At 44.7% G+C, this 18,776-nt stretch overlaps 1 protein-coding gene across 2 annotated transcripts; it reads right to left on the bottom strand.

Moving 5' to 3' along the window:
• Window positions 1–4,765: 4,765 nt before the first annotated feature.
• cdca2 (cell division cycle associated 2) lies at window positions 4,766–18,232 on the bottom strand. Of its 2 annotated transcripts, none has more exons than XM_053871140.1 (15): window positions 17,924–18,232; window positions 17,407–17,564; window positions 17,199–17,335; window positions 16,246–16,399; window positions 15,408–15,547; window positions 15,100–15,186; window positions 13,744–13,867; window positions 10,953–11,257; window positions 10,834–10,885; window positions 10,682–10,753; window positions 9,285–9,421; window positions 9,073–9,135; window positions 8,808–8,876; window positions 7,113–7,269; window positions 4,766–6,660 (listed from the first exon to the last, which is right to left on the bottom strand). In XM_053871140.1, the coding sequence occupies exons 2-15, from the start codon at window positions 17,549–17,551 to the stop codon at window positions 5,894–5,896; spliced, it is 2,409 nt and encodes an 802-aa protein (XP_053727115.1). In that variant the 5' UTR covers window positions 17,552–17,564; window positions 17,924–18,232; the 3' UTR covers window positions 4,766–5,893. The 2 variants fall into 2 exon arrangements, with proteins under 2 accessions (XP_053727115.1, XP_053727116.1); XM_053871141.1 differs by having other exon boundaries at window positions 17,407–17,553.
• Window positions 18,233–18,776: the final 544 nt, after the last annotated feature.

The following is an 18,776-nucleotide window of genomic DNA, read 5'->3' as shown; positions in this document are numbered from 1 at the left end:
GCCCGACATTTATCATGTTTGTGTGGAGTCGCACTGCACACGTAGCTTCCGGCATCTAGCGCTGAGTCGCCTGAGGCGAGAAGCTCAACCCCCGTGGAGAGTTTCCCGAGACAAAGTGCAGCTCTCCAGACGGGACCAAGTTCGTGGCCAAAACCTGACTCGCTTGTGTTCACGCTGGACTGCTGAGCCGAACACACTGTCTGGAGAGAGCGTCTCCTATCTTTTATTCACATTAAAGCTCTCAAAAGGCGCTGTTTTCGTACACATGCCCAAAGTTCCGACACCACTGCCGGTCTCAGCTGCTGCTTCTCGATTCCAGACCTCCAGCAGATCGACTCTGTTGATGGAGCTGTGGACACGCGGGCGAAAACAACGTATTTTTAGTGCTTAAAGTAAATAAAAAGCCTCTGATTTCAGCCTGAACAAATACATATTTTGTATAAGCCGCAAGGCTTAGACTGCTAGCAAAAAGTAGCGGCTTATAGACTGGAAATTACGGTCATGGAAATGAATCTCTTAAAATCCCAGTCAGATGGTAGACACTAAATATTCTTTTGGAACGTCAAATTTCTTGGACGTGACTTGTCAAATGATGTTCCGCCGGCGCGCGGAGGCTGAGCTCACCGCAGTGTGATCACAGTGGAACACGTGTAGCTGGTGAAGCAGCAGCTTCTGCTCAGACGCAGCTGCCGACTCTCTCTGGAGCAGCACAGCAACGTCGCCGGCAGCTCTTTGTTTGTCGGCCTCCTCCCGCAGTCTTCAGCAGCGAGCATCGATAATAGAGCGCTCACTGCAGCTCACGCAGGCAGCAGGACAGAACCAACGCCAGTCACCCACTGATGATCTCATTGAAAGAGCCTGTAAGTCTAACGGCAGAATAAGTGACCGAGCCTCATCACGAGGGCGAAAAAGAGCTTTAAAATGGGCCGTAAAACCCCGAGTACAGGAGGTGTGAAAACTTGGGGTCAATGCTGGATTCATAAAAGGCGAGGGGACACTTTATTTATTCCTTTCTGTAAATGCTCAGCTGAGAGTGTTGTAGTCTCACAGGTCAATGACTTGCTTGAATGAGACACGTCCTCATGGACCTGAGGGTCGAGGAAAGATAGAGAGCAGGGGAAGTTTCAGACTCCATTTTCCTGAGTCCTCCTCTCCAGCTGTCCGCCCGCTCCCTGTCCCATGGGGGGTTGCCACGGTGACAGGAGGCCACATGTCTTGGGGGCGTCGTTTTGGTCAAAGGACCCCATTGTTCCCGGGCTAAGCCGTCTTCACCGTGCCCGTCCACCAGGGACTGGGGCTTTGGCTTCACACCCTGTCCCCCTCTCCCGCCCTGCGATGCACAGCAAGTGAGCCTTGGACAAATGTCTTCCGGAAAACAAACATAGCATGAGCCTATGAAACAATTCTGCCTTCCGTAACTCTGGAGAGGAAGCCAGAAACTTCAGTGTCACGCTTGAGAAGGTCCCTAAAGTTCTACCTCGACCATCAGAGCAATGGCTGTGTGGTAGCCTGCTGCAGTGCTCACCCTCAGGTGCACACCCGCAACTCAGGTGCTTAAAACACCATAAGTGTTTTTCAACCCAGTGGAGATATGGTGACCAACCAGTCAGAGGCTCAGAGCCAAGTTGTGTTGCTGAACAGAGCCACATGCTACAAACATGTCAGTTGTGAGGCTTCACCTGAGCAGCTGGTCACATGACTTGGTACAGCGGTTAAAGCTCATCCCTGTGTGTCACGTCCGGCGTACGTCTCTTCTGCATGTATTTTTTTAAAATTCCTCCATTTTACCCTGATCCTCCTGGAACTATCAAGCTGCGTAGATAGAAATGTGGGAACCATTGATTTGACTTCTCTATTTGTGGACGTGGCTCATGCCACCGATAACGTGGCCCCGGTCTGTGTGTGTGTGAGCCACGCTGCAGACTGGAGTGTCTCATCTTCACTCCACTGAATTCAACGGATTTCACCACCATCAACAATGAATCACGGGTGAAACACATGCCAGACCTTTAGTTTAGAGAAGGACAAAGTCAAACGTGGAACTGAGTCATGTCAGTGGTGTTGAAGGTGGATCTGATGACGCTCCAAATCTGAGGACCACGACTCACATCGGCATTGAACGTGCTTATGTTTCAAAGTTAAATGCAAGTCAAAGTCTGAACAATATATTGGCATTTCACCAGAATAGCTCTTACTTTTTCCTCTTATTTCCTGTATAAACCATCATCTCAACAGCAACTTGACCAAAACCGCAGCCAGTTCAGCCTCTCATTTGGTGAAGAGCCACCTGAAACTGGGGAGAGAGCCGCATGTGGACCAGTACTGAATTAGAATGTGTTAATGATCTTCAGTGGCATTCTTTCTATACACTATAGATCTATGGTGACGCTACACCTCCATCACTCTCAGTGAAGAAGCCAAAGTCAAATGCGCAACTTTGTGTTGTTTTTGAACCTGATGTGACTCTATCTTGACCACACACCTTCACAACAGATCGATGGAGTGATCCTTGTCGGACCCGCGACGACAAAGACAACCTGCGCCGCTGAGCTAACAGCGCGAACAGCTAACGTGACGTCTCCCTTCACAACTTCATTGACACTCGTAGACTGTCAAAGTTTGCTCCATGGTTCAAAAGTTGGCTACAAACTAAATGCAGAACCAAATAAATGTTCTCCAATATGCGAAGAGAGAAAGAATAATTGTAGTTATGAAGTTCAGGCAAAAAAATGAGAAGAAATTCTCTTAACTAGACTAAAAAAACATTAAAATAAATAAATAAATCATGGAATATTTTTGCCATATTGCCCGCCCCTTTCTGGAAATATTTCTAAATAAATACATTTTCTGCTGTTTGTTTCTGCAAATAACCAATATCGCAGAGTGTCAGTAGCTACAGTATATTAGTTCACAAATTAAGAGGGATTTTCTACAGGACTTCCGACAAAGCAGAGTTGCACTTTGGCCGAAGTTCCGTTGATGGTGAACCTCAGGGTTTTTTCAATGAAATGTGCCGTGCCTTGAAAAAGGTTGAAAAACAGCTAGTATAGAAATCGATTGAACAGTGAATAGACTGGGGTCGAGTCATGTGTCACCTGGGAGAAAAAGCAACAACAAAGCTGGTGTTTCTGAAGGTGAAGCCTTGTGTGCATTGTCTTAGCAGTGAGCTGTTCTTGAGATATTTCCGTCCGTGTCACGTCATATATGATGTTGCCTTGTGCTGTCCTTAAAGGTTTATTGAGTTGGCTTCACGTGTCATGAAATCCGGTCATTGTTGCTCCAAACCTGAGCACCGCAGAAGCCAGGAAACACAATTTTGAATGAGGAACTCCAACACTTCGCTCCTGTTTTCATTCCTATATCTGAGTAAATCACAATGCTAGCTGTGATTTCAGCCTCGCAAGACACCAGTTTGTGTGAGCAAAAAAGACATCAAGAGTGCCAACTGTTGCAGTGCAGAATGGGACTTGAAGTATGCATCAATTGCTGCTGAATCTAAAAGAGATACAAAACACGTGCTGAGTGAGACGTGAGTCACGGAGCCTCCTGGACCTTCTAATGTGTCGAGGCTCGGTCAAACTGAGAGGAGGCCTCGGAGCAGATCTGTGACACACTGGACGTCAGCGGAGCCAGAGGAGGATTCTTGGAAGAAGTAAAAGTCTCAGCCTCTTTCCATCAACTGCAGCCCCGGGACCCTGGACTTCAGCTACAGAGTGAAGCAGCAGCGTGTGAATCCAGCGCCTCCATGGAGGATATGAACGTGCTAACTGGCCCGAGGACGCCTCGGTTTAAACCTATGAGCAGAAGAATGGGTCACAAGCGTCTCATAGATATTTTAATTTTTACTGTCACTGATGTTATAACGATTTAAAGCGGGTCCGGGAGGATGCAGTTGCGCTCCACGGCCAGTAGATGTCACCAGATGACCAGCAGCCACCCAGCACGGGGGGCATCAGAGTCGGAGGCAGAACCCTCTGGTGTCCTTCAGCCGAGTGACTGTGACTCGATGCAAAAGGAGCGAGTCAATTACTGTGTGATGGATAGATTACCATCATGCATCATTCTGGGAGCCAATCTGTGGATGTGAACTGAATTTGGAAGTCGATTTGTTACCGCACCCCGCCTCCCCGCCGACAGATGGATGGAGCCGGTTTAGGAGGACTGATTGGAGTCCGGCCGAGGTTGGAGGTCAATTTACTTGCAGACATTTGCTTATGTGCCGAGGAAAGGGTCACAGTTTATGTGACAGCAAGAGGAGTCAGAGCAGACGTTCACATAGAAATGAAGCTCATTGAAAAACAATGGCTCAGTGAGAGTGCAATATGAAGGAAAGTGAAAAATGAATTGATCAAATCCGAGATTAAATCTCTTGGAAAGGTCAACGGTCCTCGTGTTGTTCAAGGTCGGACTTCAGAGGAGCCTGAGGTTTCATTAGAACCAATGATGTCCACAGCAGTGACAGTTACCAGGAGCTTCTGCTATGGTTGCGCCGACGTTCTCCCAGACCGTACAAAAACACACCTGGGTTGCCTGGCAACTGTGCAATATTGCCTGAGACTAACTCCTGCTGCAGACCTGCAGCTGTCCAGGGTGTCCCTTCACTCCCAACCCAATGGTGTCGGAATTCCGACGTGACCTTGAACAAATGATAGTCAACTGATCACTTAACCAGCATGTGATGCGTGCAGGTGACAAACTAGTCCGCGACTTGTCTGCAGTGCTGTAAAAAGGAACTAACAGAAAATTGTAACCTAGGGGCCACATTTTTTAAGATTTTAACAAGTGAACTCAAGTTGGAGTTGAACATGTGAACAAAAGCATCAGGGAGGAAGTTGCCTTCACTTTGCCATGTTAAGTGCAGAGAACAACTTCAAGTTGGAAGAAAAAAAAAAAAAAAAAAATCAGGTTAGAAGCTTGTGATTTCATCCTTGTGAGGACCTCTCACTGCCATAACCCTTTCCCCAGCCTCTCACTCTAAACCTAACCATCCAAAACACATGGCTCACTTGAACCAGGACCAAACTGAGACCCAGGTATTTTGATGTCTTCATCCTCAAATTGAGGATTGACCTTGTGGGGTCCAACACAAGGGCCCCCACAACGACAGAAGGGCCCCACAAGGAGGCGTTTCCCACCAAATTGGTCCTCACTAGGATAGACAGACACGTTTGTATTTCTATCCTTGTGGGGACATTGTGAGGTTTCCCATGGCCATAACCCTTTCCCCAGCCTCTCACTCTAAACCTAACCATCCAAAACACAAGGCTAAGCTCAACCAGGCCTCTCAACCAAACTGAAACCCAATGATGACGACTATTTTAAAGTCTCCATCCTCAAATTGAGTGCAACATCTTGCGTTCATGTGCTTCAGGTGGAGTCCTTCGTGACCATACGACAGAGCTACCAGTCGTCCGCCTAGGCAGAGGCACAGAACACGAAGGGAGTGTGGGATTGAAAACACAGACCTCAGTAGTGTCACTTTAATGATGACTTGAGAGAACCTGGTGGAACAGATCAATAGTCCGGCTCAGTGGCGACAAAACATCCCAACCTCAAGCAAATGATTCATTTGCTTTCTGCCCGCGTGTCCCTTTTGTCTCCGCGGGCCCGGCGGGTTAATGCAGCGCTGGCATCTTCATCCATCTGCACAGACAAGCTATCGAGCGGGACACGAAGCGGCCGCTGACCCTGGAGTCAAGAGGCCAGTGATTAGCAGCCGAGTGGTTGGATATTGATCAGGAGGTGATCAGCGCAGATGATTGGGGTCCGTATTGAGCGGCTTCATTTGGGAAGGTGTGGGAACAGCCACACCAGGAAAACCACTCAAAGCTGGTTGGAGACGCAACACGTGAATCGACTGAGCAGTTTGTCATGTGTAACCACCGCTGTGGGCTCAGGAGCTCTGCTGAGACTCCTGGGCCTCAGCGGGGGGTCGGCGGCTCCTGCTCCTCCGGCGCAGTTCTTCACTGGAGTTTGAGGACGTGTGAGGAAGCCATGCCAGACCACCACCACCGCTGCTGCTGCTGCCGCCATCAGAGATCTGTTGGTTCCTCAAGCTGCGCCTCACCGAACACTGCCCTCTGGTGGCCACAGGCTTGAAGACACTCTCAAATTCCACCTGGGTCTGCCAGGGGGCAAGGGTCACGCTGGGTTCCTGACTCCCGTCCTTGCTATCACAACCCAAGCTCTGTGAGGAAGGAGTCTCCTCCTCCGCATCATTCAGGGGCTCAGCCACCCTGACAGAACTTCTCCTCCTCCTCCCAGGTTTGCGCTTGGTCGGCCCTTTACTCACAGGGAGACGCGCTTCAGCGGGAGCGTCGGGACATTGTGGCTCATCAGAGTGTGGGACACGAGGTCCTCCCTCTGTGACAGCTTCAGATGACAACTGGACATCAGCTGCAACAGTCGCCGTCAGTTCAGTCTGATCATCTCCAGTCTTCAGACCCTCATTTAGAGCACAGACGCTGCTCTGTGACTCCACAACATTTGACTCACTCCCTTCTTCCCCAGCACCTTCAGCACCAGAGTTGGTGGAAGCAGGTGAGTCTTCAGGAGAATCTTCAGGAACTTGCGCATCATCTTCTGACGCGACACAGTTGACATTGGTGTCGTCTCTCGACCTTCCAAGCTCCTGGGTCACACCTGGATCTTCATCAGGGCCTGAAGGAAAAACAACGACATCAGGTGTGACTATTACGACCAGCCAGAAATGTGGCTCATTACAGCGGCTTTTAGAGTGGCACAGAAGGAAACAACAGCCCAAGAATCTTCAAGTCCTGTTGAGATTAGTCAGAGGTTTGACCTATGTTAAAGCTCAACACACTGAGGGAATCACAAATTGAAAGCATTCATTAACACGTCTTTCCTATGTAAATCTGACCTTCCAGAGATCTTGGCTCCTTGTGGGGAGGTGGATCTGAAGGAGCCCCTCACATAGTGAGAGTGTCCCTGAAGTCTCAACCACTGAACACATTCTTTGCAAAAGAGAAGTCTAGGATGGAGTTTGGGGATTCGAAATGAATTCTTCGATGAATTGAAGTACTTAAGCACAATAAATGCTGCATTAATCTCAATGAAAATATTTGTATAAGAACTTCAATTTTATAAGTCACCTGCGGCAGCGGGACTCTGCTCTGCTGACGGAGACCCAGTGATGAAGGACAGTGACTCAGTGATGGGGCTGAGCGTGGGGAGCTTGGAGGCATATTCACGGTCGCTGTAAAGGGAGCGATTCACCTCCTTCCTCCAGTGTCGGGCTGTGGTGCTCGCCTGCACAAGGACAAACAGAAACTGACTCATTTCACAGCTGAATATAACTCAATGTTTAAGGCCAGATGAGATGCCGGCATTATATTAGCGACATTCCAAACGCTTGCTCTGAAACTGGGGCCGAGCCGCTCCTCCAGCTCGGCCAAATTGGACGGCTGCGGTCTGCAAGTGAATGTGGCACATCTCTCCAGACGTTAAAGCATCTCGGCAGATGAAACCCGGTCTGCATACAAACTCACGGCTCTAGTTCACGCCACCGTCATACTCCACTTGAACTTACAGAGCACTGAATCATTCTGGGAAAGAACTGAGCGCAGAAGACTAGAATGAATCCCACCAAAGACCAATTCATTTATTCCAAAGTGAGAAACGACAAATACATAACAAAAATGCATCTAAAATGACTGTAAATGGGAAGGACAGTGGTGCAGTGCTTAGGACTGCAGCTTCAACTTTTCCACACAAAGAGGACACAGGGCGTCTCCAAAAGGCTTTTCACACGGTGCATTTAGTCCCAGGTGGCCTGAGTCCAATGCGCCCCCTGCTGTTCAGCCTCGCACCTCTGTGCCTCAGGCGATGTCCTTGTTTCGCCCCCCCCTACGCTGGGGGTGCCCTGCGCAACAAAGCTGGTTTGTGACCCACGACAAAGTCGGTCTCAAGGACGTCATCATCAGTCATCTTGAGCCTGGTCCTACTTATGACCATCGGCTTGACCATGTTAGTTCTCCGTCACGTCTTAACACGACGAGTCATTGTTCCTCAGTTATTAACCGATAACAGAGCTCCACCACAGCTGTAACAGAATCGGCGTAAAGTAAACACGAAAGCCTGTTATGTTTATTACAAGAAAATAGCGGAAACTAGCTGCGTAATACGGAGCGTCTTGATTTCTCTCGCAACACGAACACAATGACAGAGATGACTGACGATTGATAAGATTTGTTATCAGTGAAATATAGATCCAGACATCAGAAATGATCAATGAATAATCGGGTAATCTTCAGTAACTTAATAAAAACCAGCATCTTTCCTCCACACTGTGCTCCTCATGCAGACAGCTGCAGCATCATGGCAGTGGCCGCTCACCTCAGTGATCTGGGAGTATGCCATTTGTTTTTGAACGAGGCAGGGATCAGACCCTCGACTGGCCGGCATGTATCATGTTTGTGTGGAGTTGCGCTGTAACACATAGTTTCCTGCATCGAGTGCTGAGTCGCTTGAGGCGAGAAGCTCACCCCCCGCGGAGCAGCTCTCCAGGCAGGATCAAGTCCGCGGGCGAAACCTGGTTCGCTTGTGTTCACGTCGGACTTTTGAGTCTCAAGACAGAGTCCGCAGTCGGAAAAACCCTTAAATCGTAAGTAGGTGAGAGTGTTTGTCTTGTCACAACTGTAATGGACTGGCGACCAGGTGGGAATCACACCTCTCGCACCACTGAGGCTGGTGTTGAAAGAAACACCACCAGCTCTTCAAGAGGAGATAAAAAAAAAGCTCTGGGAGGGTTTAAAGCAAGCTCAAACAAGCAGACCAAGCCAGCTCACCTTCATCTTCCCAGCAGCTGATTTGGCAGCGGAGCGAGTCGGCCTCTTCACTGGTTCACCGTCTGAGAGCTGAAGGAGAAGATGGCCGTTACAAAGACACACACACTGAACAAACGCTCAAAGTGGACGTGCTAAAATAAGATTCAGGGGGAATTAAACAGCCGATTAGAGAGGAGCATGTTAGGAGCCAGGAATGATCTCCTCTGGCAAGAACAGATTTCTCTGAAGCAGCGTTAACAAACTAGAGTTTGTGATAATGACAGACCTTTCTCTTTCGGCCCCTGGAGCGAGCCGGCACTTCACTGGTGGATTCCAGCGCTGTGGAAGACTGTGAAGACAGATATGGATTATCTCCAGAGTGAAAGGGAGATTAAAAGCATAAATGATTAGTGAACAAATAATGGTCCACATATGAAAGCAAAGCTGAAAAAAATAAACCAAAAAAATCAACTGTGATGAGAATCTTTTTTGACGAACCGTCCTCTTCCTGTTGCAAGTTCTGGCAGCAGTTTGAGCCTCTGGACACACTTGCGGCAGCTCCTCCATCTTTGGCAGAGGCTCGCTCACATTCAAGTCATCCGTCTGTGCCGTGGGATTTATTCTGGTTGCAGTTACTGAAGGAAAATAGACCTTATTAAAAAGTTTTTAGCACAAGAAAAGGTTATAATTTATTAAAACAAAGACAAAGGAGTGAGGAAAAACTTTGAGATTCTTAATCCCCCTCACTGGGCCTGAAATTCCCATCCATTGGCTTCAACTTTTCGATTAAATTTGATCTATCTATCTATACACACTGGAATGAAAGGGACATAACGAAATGAAGGAATGAAATGACCAAGTTTTGAAATGCTCAAGACAACTATGCATTTGAATTATTTTGTTTCATATACTGTATCTGCAAATGCAACACATCACCAATGTGAATTTAAAAGATTAGAGCAGACAGAAGAGGATTATTTAGAATGTTTGGTATGAAACAAATGTTAAAAGTCCTCACAGAGAGGAGGAATAAGTGCTTCGGACGAGTGATGAAGCATGACATGGTTATTGGAAATACAATAAGAAAATAGCTCAGTTAAAGCATTTTACCGCTCCACCTCCAAAATCTCACTCTGGCAGTAACTCATCTGTATGTTGGAGAAACTGCGGAATTGAAAGGGTAAATCATCATATTTTCTGAGACTGCCTGGTGATCCATGGATTTGGGAAAGTACTGCATAAAGCACTGAGGGATGTCTTATGCTTCCCGCTGGACGTATTTTACTTGGACTGACACCACAGAAAACCATAAATACTTCATAAAGACACGGCCGGTGGCCACGAACAGGCGACACCCCAAATGAAGCTCTGGGATGAACAATGTTGATGCAGTTTACAAATATCTATAAAACAGATGGTTGAAAAATAAGGGCGAATAATGTGACTCCAGGGAGACAAAACCTCATTTTATAAACCATTTTTCAAATTTCACTTTTTTAAATTCACCAATTCTCTTCTTTACCAAAAAAAAAAAAAAAAAAACTCCCTGGCATACACTAATGCCGCGGCAAATATAAAAGCATTACGCAGATGAGTTTTGTCTCTGAACACCGATACAGTCGTCTTAAAAAAAAAACAAAAAAAAACAAAAAAAACAAAAAGCCTTAAAGGACTGTTGTGATGCATCAACAAACATTCGACAGGGACCTTGATGCAAATATGCGCTCCCAGTGTCCGATTCCCTTTAGGGAAATGGAAACAAAATCAAACTACATCAAACAATGCTGAAGGTCTCGTCACATAACTTCAATTTTACTTGATGGTGAAGGACAAACTGCAGCAGAAAGGTAGAGGAGATGAGGACGAGAGATGATGTAAGAAAAAAAAGAGCTCACCTGTCGGAAGAGGAGATAAAGTCTCTTCTTGAAATGCAGCGTTTAAATCCTTCTGAGGATCCCTCATGTACTCTGTCAAAGGAAATTGTGGCCCTTAGAAAATTCTACATTTCAAAATGGTCAACCTTAAGACAGAGTAATAAAAAAAATACCTGCTTCAGTCATGAATACTGAATCCAGCTCTTCCATGGAGGAGAAAAAGATCTGGAGGTACAGAATTTATGATGACATTACAAAAATGGATAGGATTTTCAGTAACAGTCACAGCTACCTTCCCATCCTCCATCTCTGGATCATCTCCCAGGGACTTCATTCTGCGGTTGCGGGGCATTGAAAGCTTCGGTGATGCGCCAACATCTACGGGGCTTCCAAATTCCTGCCCCACCACCGGAGTACTGAGTTCATTCCTCTGTGGCGTCTTCAGCAAGGAGCGCAGTTTCAAATCACCACCGGGTGTTTGGGCTCGAGCTGGAGTGCCTCCCTTCTGTAATGGGGTGCTTGGCGGAAGGTTCTTATCAAAGAACTCAGGAGGGAGAGGATCCCCAAAGTGCACGCGCTTCTTCTTCACCTCTTCTCCTGAGCAGAAAAAACGTTTTTTTTTGTTATACAAGGCCATGAAATGCCTGACCTGGAACCTTAGGTTGCAGCACTTAGCAACTTGTAGCGATGTGCTGCAGAAACTTTATGAAACAGTCTCCTCATTTCATATCTCCATAAGAGGCACTGTCAGCTTAAAAATGATTGAAATGGTTGTTCAGATCCAAGTATTATAGAGCAGCGAGTGCCATCTAGTGGCCTCTGAAAATGAGGCCACTGTTTCACGAAGCCTCACCTGCCCTCCACTAGCAACATGTCACCTTTATGACCAGTTTGAATCAAAACAACCTGTTAAGTCTGGTCCTAAATTCCACCTAAAAACACAAAAAGTATCAAATTTGAGAATGAAAAAATGTTTCTTCCTCAGCGAAAACCTGAACCACTAACAAATGGAACCATTGTCAGCTACCAGCACCTGGTCCCCTCAGTCACGATTTGAATTCTGGAAACAATAAAAGTCTATCTAGCAAATTAATACTGCTGCAACCCACTAGATGAAAAACCTAAAATTCCTATTTTTGCGCTCAACATTTTTAGTCATTCCCTGTTTTTATCATCATGTGAAATGAGAGGGAACACAACAACAAATACTGTGGCAATCGGAACAAGTTAGAAACCAATTAAAAACAGAAAACTTTCTGAAAACAGCTAAATTGTTGCTCTCAAGTGAGGCTGTCAGAGCTGTTGTCTTGAAGACTTGAAACCTGAAAACAAAGAGATCACTGTTGCAACAGACAGTTAAAGATCAGAATGGCTGTAATTACTCTGTCATTCTGATAGAAACTGTGACGATAATGTGGGCACATCTGTTAGAACATTATTGTGTCACACACCAGAGCAGGAGTCAGAAGTAGCAACAAGAGCCTGATGAACCAGGCCTGTCTCCTCCGTCAATATCATGCTGAGCTCCTCATTTTTAGAGGCTGTTCAATGAATGGACAAGACATTATATGCTTCCATGAAACACAGCTTTGCACACAACCCACACGGTGTTTCTAATACCAACCATTCTCAACTGTTCACACACAAAAGAGACAGCTGTACGGTGATGGTTTTTTAACCACTACATAAAGAGAAGAACATGCTTCTACGTGGAAGAAGTATAAACGTAACCTCTTATCTTCCGGCTCTGACGGCAGCATAAGGTCTATTCAGTGGTAGAACACAGATTGGCAGTTTGGAAAAAACTAAAATCATAAAACCACCAACGCACTAATAACTATCATTCAACCAGCTAAGATTAGGATTTTGTTTTATCCAGTCATATTTGAAGTTACATTTTGCATTGAAACTGTTTGTTTATTGGTCAAGTAATAAAACTACAGATACTTTCCCTGACATCACAACTAATCGTGATTAACAACTGCAGCTGCAATGTGAATGACAATAATCATAATTCGAATTATTATCATTATCACAGCCCTAGTTGGGAACAAATTCAGAAATTACTTCAAATAAAACCACACACACCTGGACAGCATCTTCCAAAGACAAAAGGCCATAAAAGAAAGGGAACACGGTTCCACTCATTGAATTTTAAAGTTGATTTAAATTCAATCAAAATGAACAAGCGCTCACCAGAGAAAAACAAAATTGCTGTCACTTCCAGAGTCCTACCCATGGAAGAAAACATTTCTTCTTAGTTGACATCTGACATTGCACCTCTGAACGAGGAACAGGCTGGATATTCTTTGTTATCAAAGCCAGAATTCACACAATGATCAGCTCTGCAAGTATCATCATTCGATATTTGATCATTAAAGTCCTGTATTTTCAGGTTACACCATTCACCATCAAAAATGTAATGCAAGATTTAGCACAGAAAAAAAGCGTGGCACGTGTTAATGACCAGGAGACCTCTTCATATACGGCATTCATCTACTGGTGTGTCTGTTATCTAAAACGACGTGTCGCTTCCAAGACCATCCCAGCATGATAATGTGTTTACACAACACGGAAACATGATTCTTAGTGAAGCCCGTTTCCATATTTAGCCGATTCATGTCTGGTTCAGCGACTCAGATTTTTGTGACCTAAATACATATTACTACTCATGCCTGAAATTGTGCACAACTTAGCCATTCACTTTTTTCCATGCCCTAGTTTTGGGCTTTATGTGAATAAAAGTGTTCTTGGTTTGACAGAAGTAAAGCTGTGCTTGAAAGCAAAACAGGCAAAAATGTGAGAAGAAAATCAGAATGGATATTCAGAATAGAACCAAAATGCTGATTTGTTTCACAGTAAAGACAATTATTATTGGATTTTAGTTATTTTCTGGCATTCTAGGTCTAACGAAAAATGTCAGAAAAACACCATGCACAAAAAGTGTCCTATTCCTTTGACAACATCGCAGTGGTCAGTTGCGTGTGATCTTCTGAGTCACGTTCAGCTTGGCACATTCAGCCTCAAAGGCTGAGCAAGAACACATGAAAGGACAGGACACACAGGAGCGAGTGGGTGTTCACCTGTGGGCTTCATCTGAGGCTGAGAGGGCGTAAACTGGACTCGGTTCAAGCAGGAGGGCTGAGGCTGCGAAGCTATTAACGGCTTCTTCTGCTGGCCTGAGCTTTGGTCTTCAGCGATATCGTCCTAATGAGAGAGAAGGTTGGTCTGATGTGAGCAGACTGAGCATTTCATCTTTCATCATCCAATTTGATAGAAAAGAAGAAAGGCTATTCCAAATTACAAGCATGTATTACATGTAAAGCTTCGTTTCATATGATGAATGAAACACACTCGTGCTGGTACTAAGGCAACCGGGTGAAGACAAATCATCTCATATATTTCCCACAACGGAAAAGAGCAATTCAAAGGATGAATTTAACGTTTACGCCGTCTGCCATTCACTTGAAGTTACTTCTTCTTTGTTTGAGTGTGTACACACAAACTGTTTCCCACAATAACATTTGTTTTATGGTAAAACACCTTGGTTAAAATAATCTTCCAGGCAAAATCTGACATTTATTCACTGTAGCAATATTGCTAAACTAACTAACTGCTCAGTTTCCAAACACTACGGAGAAAGGAGCCAGGAATTAACACTATTACTAGTCAGGAATGGTCACAGCAGGCAGAAATGACACTCAGCAACATGATGGTCAACGACTTGCTGTGGCAATAATCTTAAATTTACCTTGTAAATTGCACACAATGTGTGTGAAACCCCTCCCCCCACATTTATCTGGACTTACTCAGCATTTCTATATACGTTCATGAAATTCCTCACAGTTAATTCACAATGATAAAGGACCAGCTGTGGGGTCAACAGCACAGTGGTTTCTCATGATCCTTACGAATGCCAACCAGACGTGTGGAGTCTGTGTGTGTGTGTGGTTCTAACAAGGTTTCCACCACATAAAGAAGCATGGCACATCACCAGGGCTTAATCAGAACTCTCACACCATCAGAAAATTTCTTTTTTGAAAGAGGGAATCTCACATGTTCAAATGTATTGAAAAGTGGGGACATCGGAACAAACTGATAACACATCACACATAAAGGAGGTGGACTTCAACGTGACATATTCGGCGAGTTTTTAGTGAAAAAATTCCTAAAAAAAACATGACTTCAGTCTGTTGCTCGCCGAACTCAAGTCGTGCACCAGCCGGACATATGAAGAGAGGGACCACGTGAGGACGGCTGCAGACTGGACAGAAGTCTACTCCTCATGATTAAAAACTAGGGTCGGGGCTGCGCCACGGTTAAAAAAAAACAAAACATCTCCCTGCTCATGACTCATTCATCATTAAGTGAGTTAGGTTAAAAGACAGCAACATAGTGCTTGTTTTCATTTCACAGTAGTTTGTCAGCAGGAAAAATACCTGAGCATCAAAAGCAGGTGGGGAAACCAGAGAAGCTGTGGCCTCCGCCACGGAGGTCGCTGTGGGTGGTGATGGTTCATCCTCCCCCTGCAGACAAGATTAAAAGAGTCCAACAGTTCAGCCTCTTAACAACAACAATGTCATGGAGTAGCACACAAGTGTCATCACTCCACCAAGATACAGCAACATGTCAAATCAGATTCATACGTTAATTTGCTTATTTTTCCAGAAATACTTCAACAGGAACATGAGAGGAAAGAAAAGGTCAAACGACAGAGGCGAGCGATTCCTTGGTAGTTGTTTGGTACCTTCAGCTCTGTCAGATTCAAATGGAGGGCAGGCGGGCGGGACTCTCTTATCTCTACCTCACAGACCTCCTGAGAGCCCACGCGTCTCCTCTTACTGGGTGCAGGTGATGTCACCGGAGGATGGTTTTCCTTCCCCATATCTGACAGAAGCAAATACAACTCTTTCACTCCTTTCACCAGGTAACAAAACGGTAACACAATGAGCAAAGGTGACCAATTACAGCTGTGTTTTAAAACATCAGTCTCTTGAATTGCATCTTATTTCATCTAACCAAGTATGTACTTCCTGTCCAGGGAAAACACTTCTTTTCTAATAATGTTCTTCACTTTAATACGTTCCATATAATAAAATAGCGAACACAGTTAAACATTTTTCCCTGGCACAGGTCTGTGCGTAGCAGCGTCAGGCGATTCTTTTGGTGACAATGGTTTACTAATGAGAACTCAAAGTAAAATGTCAGGTCATCACCGAGGAAATCTTCTGATGTCAGGAAGACTGATATGATAAATTAGAATGACCTACAAAGGTACAGCAACTCATGACCGCATGCAACTCTTCTCCAATCAAACAAGTATGAAACTCATGCATACATTAAAGGGGCACCGATGTGGAGATGTTACATTCAATAAAAAAGTGATACATTTCCTGCCATTTCCTCTCCCAAAACGAAAGCCTCTCTCCCAAAACACACCTAACTAGTCCGTGATGACTAGTCAGAGGTCGACTCCAAGTTGTTCAGTGTGAGTCACCTCACTTTTATTGAACATTACAAAAGTTTATCAATCGTTTACTGATGAAAAATACAAGTTCCTAACTTGAAGAAAGAAGCAGACGTACCAGCCAGAAAAGTGCCTGTCTCCAGACATCCATCACTGTTGTCCTCCTTTGGTATCCGCTCACACAGGTTGTCCTCCTCTACATCCATCAGGCTCTGGAAGGCGGCCATTTTCTGCTTCAACGTGGAGGCGACCCGCGGAAGAAAGGGGCTCCCCTTGAAAATCATGACATTTGCTTGATGATACAGACACTAACATGGGTATGGTACGTCAGTGCCAAGAACAGAAATTAGTCAATGAATACAGCCTTTATATACCTTGAATACCTACTGGCACAGAGGATTAACTGTTTCCATTAAATTCAATGTGCATGACCAGATCTCTACAGCAGCCACTTCCCCACAACAAAAACATTATGAATGCAAACTTGTGCACTACCCTCCTACTGCTGTGTAAAGTTTCCATGTCCACTGTGAGGGCAATAATGCTGTTAACACATGAACACCCATAAAGATTAGACTGATCGACGACCTACTTTTGAGGACACAAAGAATGTTCCAAAACTGGTGTTTAAGAAGCGAATACGCGACAAATGCAAACTCAGGTATATTGAAATAATAATTAGATTTAAAGCATACAAGTCAAACCATTTAGTAATATAGTAAAGGTATTTTTTGATACCACACCCAAACCGATCTTGCCCCTGACTGAAAACTCAAAATATACATTTGCGGGTTGCATCTTTGTTGACAGTCATCAAACATTCCAACAAGCTTTAACGTCAAACTGACACTACTAGGATGTAAGCTAAGCAAAATACGACAGCAACACAGGTCCTCCTGTGCTTGAGCATGTTTGCAGACACAGGAGTAAACAAACTCGCCAAGATTTGCACATTCATTTGGCTTCCATTCTTGCAGTGTGGCCCTTGCAGTCACCATTAACCCACCAAGCTGGGGGTTCATCTACTATCATTTCCATCTTTTTAAAAAATATATATGCACAAATTAGTACCGTGGGAGTTTGCTGTTGGGACACATTCTTCATTTTCTGCTGGGCAATGAAGCGGATCAGCGTGTTTGTCTCTGGAGAGCCTCGCACACCGATGCTTGACCTCCGTCTCGCCTTTATTTGGGCCAAGCGGGACTTTTCTGCAGCACAACACAAGTCACAGAGTCAGATTAAACATATTCATTTCTAAAATTTGTTTTGCTTGAGTCACCTTTTTGGTTTGAGGACACGGGAGTAAAACTCTCGACGGAGATGCCAAACATAGATGGAGTGAGTTTGAGAAAATCTGTTGGGGGTTGGCCGTCCTCCACTTCAGCGTTGGCCATCGTTTCTCCACCAGCAGCCTCAGTTGCCATCTCTGTGTGAACGCTTCCGATTAGAGGGATCAAAACACGAAGGCATTACAAAACATAGTTGGACCAAATACTTGTTTATGTCATGTGACATTATCAAGCGCGTCACTCGAGTGTTAGTTAGCAGGTACCACTGGCAATAAAAAGCACCGAGGCTACTTGGAAATATGTTAGCATATCAAGCAAACCTTCAGAGATAAACATTCAAGCATCAAACTACAGTATGTTCACAGTATAAGATACTGAACAACTATCGGCTACAGACAGTGGATTGAATGTTTGCGCAACGATAACACGAGCAAGCTACAAGAACACAAGTGTGTTGATGCTACAACGCCAGTGTGTGGTTGACAAACGACACAAAGTAGCGCTTACCTTAAAAACGAGCGATTCTAAGGTAATTAAAATGTATAAAACAACGGGAGAAATACTCAAAACACGGTATAAAATGTAAAAATTTGATTGGAACGAAACGAGAGCGATTCAAATCACCCTCCACGTTAACGTCATCGCGCAGTTTCACCGCAGTGTATCCTTCCGCAAAGCCCTACACGAGCGATTGACAAAAAAAATGCAAAGCTAGGCCTTTAATTCTTTTGAAAAGTGAAACGTGAGAACGTCAAAATGCAAGCCACCGTGCTAAAAACAACGTGATCTTCTTTAACAATACACTTCCGTATTCAAAATCCCGCACAGGGACCGGAACTAGTTTAATATGAACGACCCAATAAGAACCAGAGGATGAAGTCACATGACCTGTAGCGGCAACTGCCTGACGCGAAATAGAAAAATGAAAAAGTGAATTTCTGCGCGCATGACAGAAAAAATAATAACAACAAGGAGAGGAATGAATAAATCAAGAGGTCAGTACACAGCCACGATCCAATCTTCAAACTTGTAATTTTTTTTTTTAGTTAATTATCCAGGGGAGAGGCTCAAAATAGGTAAACAAATTAGAAGAAAGGAGATTATAATGGAACTGTTCTGTTCTTCTCATTTCAGTAAAAATAAAATACAACAGTTTCATTTATAGTAAGAAATAACTATGAGTCTATATGACTAGTATATATATATCTATATATACAGTGGTGCCTCGATTTTCGAAGAAATCGGAATTCAAACAAAAATTTCTAGAGTTTTTTGCTTCAGATTTCGAATGAAAATTTAGAACTCGAACGGCCCTGAAAAAAGCCGGAAAAAACACTAACGTGCGCGGACCGATCAGCTG

Source organism: Synchiropus splendidus, chromosome 7 (genome assembly GCF_027744825.2).
Source record: "Synchiropus splendidus isolate RoL2022-P1 chromosome 7, RoL_Sspl_1.0, whole genome shotgun sequence".
Taxonomy (NCBI): Eukaryota; Metazoa; Chordata; class Actinopteri; order Syngnathiformes; family Callionymidae; genus Synchiropus; species Synchiropus splendidus.
Note: the sequence above shows the minus strand (reverse complement) of the source record. Positions and strands in the feature narration are given on the sequence as shown.

Bases quoted from the DNA above. Each gene is read 5' to 3' on its own strand.
- cdca2 (XM_053871140.1), bottom strand. From the start codon at position 17,551: ATGGCAACTGAGGCTGCTGGTGGAGAAACGATGGCCAACGCTGAAGTG. The intron at 11,258-13,743 runs GTGAACACCCAC...TTTTCTGCTCAG, and splicing joins GCCTCAGATGAAGCCCACAG to GAGAAGAGGTGAAGAAGAAG. The intron at 8,877-9,072 runs GTCTGTCATTAT...CTTCTCCTTCAG, and splicing joins CCAGGGGCCGAAAGAGAAAG to CTCTCAGACGGTGAACCAGT.